This window comes from Sinocyclocheilus rhinocerous, unplaced genomic scaffold (assembly GCF_001515625.1).
Source record: "Sinocyclocheilus rhinocerous isolate Xijiao unplaced genomic scaffold, SAMN03320098_v1.1 scaffold1191, whole genome shotgun sequence".
NCBI classification, from domain to species: domain Eukaryota; kingdom Metazoa; phylum Chordata; class Actinopteri; order Cypriniformes; family Cyprinidae; genus Sinocyclocheilus; species Sinocyclocheilus rhinocerous.
In genome coordinates, this window is record NW_015636560.1 from 534,456 (window position 1) to 542,343 (window position 7,888).

Below are 7,888 nucleotides of genomic sequence, written 5' to 3' on the forward strand. Positions count from 1 at the left end.
CCTTGTCTCAAGAAAAAACCGACACAAAACGATGTAGTATACATGCCAGACCAGTATGTGGCGCTATAATTCTGCCACAGAGATGCACTAAAAACGGAGAAGAAGACTTGGACTATGCGCATAAACCTTGCGCGCGGTATACAAACGAACATGGAACAATACATGTATTAATCTGTGTTAATGTTAGTTAATAAAAAGACAATGGTTCAGTGTTTGTTCATGTTTTTGTTGCTGTTACGTGGCGTAGCGGTGTCTGACTAGGGGCGAGACGTGGGCTGATGACGTCATCGTTTCAGAAAATATACAGATTCGCTGTCCACACGAAAACGCAAGGGCGGCGTTTTCAGATTTATCCACTCTGAGACCCGGTTTAAAAAAATATCAGTTTCACTCTCCCAAAACGCCGGATCCGTCTGCACGAAACGCCTATACGATACAAAATTTATGCTATACAGCTAAACGCGTCTCCGTGTGGACGGGGCCTAAGTGACTATCCCTGCGTTCCATTCGGAAGGGCCCTAATGCCCTAATCCCTTCAAAGGGTTTACCCTCCAGAGTGAGAGCTTTGAAGGGTTGAAGGGGGTAGGGGACCAAACAACTGTTCCTTAAAGTGTCCTTCTGCGTCAATATCCCGTGCCCATATGGAGGCGCCGTCATCATGGAAAGAATCAGTGCAAAGAATTAGGGCTGCAACAACGATTAGTCGGGTCTGCCCACAGTGCACGTCTAACTTCAGCTGGCCGCGTCAAATTAAAGCACTGAATTACAAAATGCATCTAACAATAGTGGAGGAAACAGAATGAGATGCTGCGGGAGAAGGATGTGAACCATAAAAGCGCTATATAAGTGCATCATTCATTCATTCATAACCGTCTTTTATAGGATAAAGAAATGACAGTAAGACGTGATTGTGATCAAAGTGAATGTGTTCCTGCAGAACATTACTCTCACCTGTTGGTCAACACTGAGTTTGTGATTTTATTCGTCTTTATTATCTTTATTATTATTTAAATTTTTAATGTAGAGATTTAAACTATTCACTATACAGTGCTTAACAAATTTATTAAAACAAAATTTATGTAAGGTTTTTAACAAATGAGGTAAGCTTTGTGCCACTGCTACTCTAAACTAAAAGTATTGGTGATTACCAAAATCATTTTTTCGCTTTCTGTGGTTAGACCTTCAATTTGTGTACGCTCTTTAGTAACAGTAGGCTATTTCTAATGCTATAATATGATTATTGCTGTTGTCTATGAAAGAAAGGCAGAAAAAATAGTCAAGCACTTTATAGTGTTTTTTCCAGATGCCCAATTACAGTCAAAAAGTACCTAAACAATGGCAGCAAGAATGCAAGCTGTTATGAAAGGCATAGGAATGTTATGAGAGGCCATTTTTGTTATTATGTAAATAAATACTATTTATTTGTTTCAGTTTGTTATTTGCCCAATAAATTGCATTAACATTTTTAGATTTAAACAATTTTTTGACAGATTCCTAAAATATTTGTGTTTTCTCTTTATTATGACAGGTGGTCTAATAAATTAAGCATTGTATGTTTTCATAGCATTCAGTTGGCACGTTTGTTTGAAGGACATTGGGCAGAATGTGGAATAGTGTGTTTTTTTGTCAATAAAAAAAACAAAAAAGAAAATTGGGCTTTTTTTATCTGATTAATCGATTAATCAAAAAAAAATTTCGGCCAACTAATTGATTATCAAAATAATCGTTAGTTGCAGCCCCACAAAGTATCATGGGGGGTCGAAGTGTCCATCAGTCGTACCCTTTGAAATCCTTCATTCCGAAGGGCCCTTTGAAGTGGCCAGTTTTGAGCACTTCGGTTTGGAACGACCCTTCAATATGGCGGCCATGATTGTTTTCACTCCGAAGTGCCCCTCGGAGGGCGATATATCCCGTTTGGAATGCACCATATGATGGTGGTCAAAACCTGTCAACAACCACTTAATATAAGGTGGGGGTGTGACTGCCGAAGTCATCCTGGGACGCCGGTGGTTAACTCAGCACTCCCCTAATGTGAAGTGGAACACTGGTGAGATCGTCCAATGGAGTGACTACTGTTTCCAGAACTGTGTGTCGTCTGTTCACAAGCCACCCACACATCCTTTATCTTCTCAGCCGAGAAAAGTAACCCTCTGCTCCACTTCGATTGAGAGTCCAGAAACCTCCAACACTCCTGCAATTCCACTAAACTACCGGGCGTTCCAGGATGTGTTCAGCAAACAGGCCGCCACAGAATTACCACCTCATTGGCCATGGGACTGTGTCATCGACCTGCTGCCTGGGGCCACACTACCCAAAGGCCATATTTACCCACTGTCCATCCGGGAACAGAAGGCCATGGAGGAGTACATAGAGAAGGCTCTCAAACAGGAATCCATTCGTTCTTCTATGTCTCCAGCGGCATCTAGCTTTTTATACTTTTTCTTTTTTTCTCTAATATAGTTATCATTATAGTTATCATTATCGTCTTTGGTGTGAAGGGCCCATGCATGTGCCTGTATATTTTACAGTTCATAAACTTATATACTATTAAATTGAATAATATTATTATTCAAATCTAAACTTAAAGAGCAGGTCATATGGTATTTTAAAGTGTCCTAATATTGTGTGGAGCTACAACAGGTTTAAATGCATCTAAGGTCAGAAAACATTGTAATTTTCTCAGAATATACATTTAATATTAGAGTCATTTGCCAATGATTTCGAAACAATTCGTTCCAAGCAAGTTCGGAGCAAACCCCTCCCTTCGATAAACCTACTCTGCTCTGATTGGTCAGCTGGCCAAGCCTGCTGTGATTGGCACAGAGAAGAGTCCTTGAGCAAGTTAGCGAACGCTACCATTGACAAAGCACCTTTACATAAAACAATAATATTGTGCTCCAATCCGTTCTTATAATAATGACATAAAATACAAAAACACTTATGCAAGCAAATCGTGCCCACAGCTAAAGTTTGGCTGCTAAACTTCTTTATTATTAAACGAAGTAATTAGAACAACGCCAGTCTACATTAATCGACACATTCTTAGGAAATAGTGGGTTCACAGCGAATTATCAGAAAATATCAAATGTAGTAATATTAAGACAAATAATTGTTTCCAAATTTAAATAATTGGCTTTTAATGAATATTAAATTTAGTGAATGTGAACATAAAAACAATGACAATAAGATATTAATTTAATTAAAATCTTAAATATTTCACCTCAAATGCACTTCTGCCCAGTATAAAAACCCATGAACTAAATAACATAAAATGTAACATAGAACATATGAGTGCCCATAATTATTAAAGAAAAGAAAGTAACCATTTACATAAAAAAAACAGGCATACTGTAATGTGTCATTCTGGGAATTATAAGGTGATTCATATTTTTAAAACATAAGAGTTACAATATTTTAGAAAGTAACGAAGTACACATTTTTTACAGTATTTTACAGACAAATTTCATTATCTTTTGAAATGTAACTGTTTGCATGATAGTTATCAATTAACAAGCTTTTACTGTACTGTAGAACATTACTTTTTATATTAAAATTACAAGTATTTTACAGTGAACTCATAACTCAATGTTGACAAAATGTGTAGTTGTTAACAGTACAGTTACTACTGTATTCCAGTAAAACATTGCTTTGCCACTGCAGTTTAGCCCTGAGCAGCCGATTGGAGCAGAGACTGTGGGCTTCTTAAAGAAACCGAGCACTAATGATAAAGTGCACTGTGTGGTGTTTGTGATAGACGGCTCAAAAGTCGGTTCCTACGCCAAAAGCTTTGGCGCGACTTTCCAGCAGTTAAGAGAACACATTAGCAACTTAGGTGAGTTATGTTTGAAGCATGAATCATATGTGCAACACTTACTTCCAAAGAAAGCGTTCTCACAATAAAAATGGGATGAACAGAACAAAAAAGTATTTTAAAGAGAAATATCTTAATCGTTATAGTTTATTTATAGTTATCGTTTTTGGTGTGAACAGGTCTTTGATGCTTCACTTAATAGTCTTTAGCTTTGTTTCATACTGTATATATTAGGGGTGTAACGGTACACAAACACGACGGTTCGGTACGTACCTCGGTTTTGACGTCACGGTTCAGTATGGTTTCGGTACAGCAGGAGGGAAAAAACTAAACTTTTTTTAATTAAACAATGGTTTACTGAATAAATTGCTCTTTTATTAAATACATTCAATTATAATTAATATTTTCTTAAGGATAAAAATCTACCTCAGCTTCTGCTCTAAATCATAGGTATCCCTTGTAAATTACTATAAGGTTACAATTAACAACAGAGCCCAAACTTAAATGACTATTTATTTTTAACTATAATAATCAGCACTCAAATAAAAAAAAAAAAAATTGTATGCAAACATGTAAATTGCACATAATGCAGTTTTTAAATTAACCTTTAAATTCTATTTCTTGTTGAAATATAATAATTTACACAGTGGCTTTTTTCCTAAAAGATTTATTTAAAACGTACATTAAATAATTAAGGCATCACTATCAGGTAAAGTAAAATATAATGAGTATATAGTCTAATATTTTGCTCTTCTCTAGACTTCATTTCTCTAGGAAACTGACGAGCTGTAGACACTGATGATTACATGAGGCATGAGATGTTCATTCATGTTTATTTCACGTTAAAACTAGTAGTATAAAGAGGAAGGGATGATCTCGCTCACTCGCGCTCCATGCTGCCGTCAGAGCTGAGTCTTCTATACAGAGATCTGTCACGCCACATCAAAGAGCGCCAAAACGGCATTGTCTGAATTTCCTGAAAAAAATTCATGATTCGAACACGTAAAGACCGAAAATTTTCGGCACGAATACGTGTACCGTTACACCTCTAGTATATATTATTATTAAGAATCTATGGCCTGGTAAATTACCGAAAATTTTCGGCACGAATACGTGTACCGTTACACCTCTAGTATATATTATTATTAAGAATCTATGGCCTGGTAAATTACCGAAAATTTTCGGCACGAATACGTGTACCGTTACACCTCTAGTATATATTATTATTAAGAATCTATGGCCTGGTAAATTACCGAAAATTTTCGGCACGAATACGTGTACCGTTACACCTCTAGTATATATTATTATTAAGAATCTATGGCCTGGTAAATTACCGAAAATTTTCGGCACGAATACGTGTACCGTTACACCTCTAGTATATATTATTATTAAGAATCTATGGCCTGGTAAATTACCGAAAATTTTCGGCACGAATACGTGTACCGTTACACCTCAAGTATATATTATTATTAAGAATCTGTGGCCTGGTAAATTACCGAAACTTTTCGGCACGAATACGTGTACCGTTACACCTCTAGTATATATTATTATTAAGAATCTATGGCCTGGTAAATTACCGAAAATTTTCGGCACGAATACGTGTACCGTTACACCTCTAGTATATATTATTATTAAGAATCTATGGCCTGGTAAATTACCGAAAATTACAAGTATTTTACAGTGAACTCATAACTCAATGTTGACAAAATGTGTAGTTGTTAACAGTACAGTTACTACTGTATTCCAGTAAAACATTGCTTTGCCACTGCAGTTTAGCCCTGAGCAGCCGATTGGAGCAGAGACTGTGGGCTTCTTAAAGAAACCGAGCACTAATGATAAAGTGCACTGTGTGGTGTTTGTGATAGACGGCTCAAAAGTCGGTTCCTACGCCAAAAGCTTTGGCGCGACTTTCCAGCAGTTAAGAGAACACATTAGCAACTTAGGTGAGTTATGTTTGAAGCATGAATCATATGTGCAACACTTACTTCCAAAGAAAGCGTTCTCACAATAAAAATGGGATGAACAGAACAAAAAAGTATTTTAAAGAGAAATATCTTAATCGTTATAGTTTATTTATAGTTATCGTTTTTGGTGTGAACAGGTCTTTGATGCTTCACTTAATAGTCTTTAGCTTTGTTTCATACTGTATATATTAGGGGTGTAACGGTACACAAACACGACGGTTCGGTACGTACCTCGGTTTTGACGTCACGGTTCAGTATGGTTTCGGTACAGCAGGAGGGAAAAAACTAAACTTTTTTTAATTAAACAATGGTTTACTGAATAAATTGCTCTTTTATTAAATACATTCAATTATAATTAATATTTTCTTAAGGATAAAAATCTACCTCAGCTTCTGCTCTAAATCATAGGTATCCCTTGTAAATTACTATAAGGTTACAATTAACAACAGAGCCCAAACTTAAATGACTATTTATTTTTAACTATAATAATCAGCACTCAAATAAAAAAAAAAAAAATTGTATGCAAACATGTAAATTGCACATAATGCAGTTTTTAAATTAACCTTTAAATTCTATTTCTTGTTGAAATATAATAATTTACACAGTGGCTTGTTTCCTAAAAGATTTATTTAAAACGTACATTAAATAATTAAGGCATCACTATCAGGTAAAGTAAAATATAATGAGTATAGTCTAATATTTCTCAAAATGCTCTTCTCTAGACTTCATTTCTCTAGGAAACTGACGAGCTGTAGACACTGATGATTACATGAGGCATGAGATGTTCATTCATGTTTATTTCACGTTAAAACTAGTAGTATAAAGAGGAAGGGATGATCTCGCTCACTCGCGCTCCATGCTGCCGTCAGAGCTGAGTCTTCTATACAGAGATCTGTCACGCCACATCAAAGAGCGCCAAAACGGCATTGTCTGAATTTCCTGAAAAAAATTCATGATTCGAACACGTAAAGACCGAAAATTTTCGGCACGAATACGTGTACCGTTACACCTCTAGTATATATTATTATTATTAAGAATCTATGGCCTGGTTTCACAGACAGGGCTTAGGTTAAGCCAGGATTAGGCAATAGTTGAATTAGGACATTTAAGTAGTTTTTAATAAAGGTGCCTTAGAAAAAAAAACATCAGTGGTGTGCATCTTGAGACAAAACAAAGGCACTGACATATTTTAAGAGCTGTTAGTGTAAGTTTCTTTCAATTGAAACAGCTCAGAATCACATTTGCCTTGCCTGTGAAACCGGGGGTAGAACTGTGAAAAATCTAATATCACTGTCTGGATTGCAGGTGTACACCAGGTGGCGTTACTGACCCATGTGGACCAGGTTTGTAACGCTACCGGAAGTGACATTACCAAGGTTTACAAGAGCAAGGCCATTCAGCAGGCGGTATGTCATGCTTGATTATAATGTTTACATCTGAATGCTTCACTTTGCCATGTTCTGCTGTTTGAGCGTCACACGATTCCTTCTGTCTTTACTGATCTCTCTTAGATGGTGAAGGCTGGAGAGCTGCTGGGAATGGCCACATCCTACATCGTCCCAGTGAAGAACTACTGCTCAGAGCTGGATCTGGGTGAAAACACTGATATTCTGCTGCTCAAAGCTGTTGATCATATCTTACAATATGTGAATCTGTACTTTCAAGACGACAGCGATTAAAGCAGAGCTTCTCAACTCTGGCTGTCCAGATCCACTTTCCTGCAGAGTTTTGCTCCAGTCTCGATCAAACCTGCCTGCCTGTAACTTTCTAGTGATCCTGAAGACCGTGATTATTTTGTTCAGGTGTGTTTGATAATGGTTGGAGCTAAACTCTGCAGGAAATAGTGGACCTCGAGTGTCAGAGTCGAGAACCCCCTGATTAAAGCATTACAATTTCAGAGGTACTTCAAAAAAAAAAAAAAGTGTATATATATATATATATACTTTCTATACTGTATGTATTTATATATCAATATGTGACAAGATTACCCTATTTAAATCAATGTGATAAACAAAGTAGGTCAAACGCAATCTAAAAGTAATCAAAAAGTAGTCCAATTATATTACCTAAAATGTGTAATGTAATGGATTACGTGACTAAGTACACTTTTGTC

The 7,888-nt window shown here is 36.5% G+C and overlaps 1 protein-coding gene across 1 annotated transcript in view; it reads left to right on the forward strand.

Annotated features, from left to right (window-relative positions):
- LOC107747928 (interferon-induced protein 44-like) overlaps window positions 1-7,533 on the forward strand; it is a 15,849-nt gene extending 8,316 nt beyond the window's left edge. Inside the window, exons 6-8 of the mRNA XM_016562539.1 lie at window positions 3,661-3,832; window positions 7,081-7,181; window positions 7,287-7,533. Of these exons, the coding sequence (XP_016418025.1) occupies window positions 3,661-3,832; window positions 7,081-7,181; window positions 7,287-7,454 (441 nt within the window). The 3' untranslated portion in view covers window positions 7,455-7,533. The remainder of the gene's footprint in view (window positions 1-3,660; window positions 3,833-7,080; window positions 7,182-7,286) is intronic.
- Window positions 7,534-7,888: the final 355 nt, after the last annotated feature.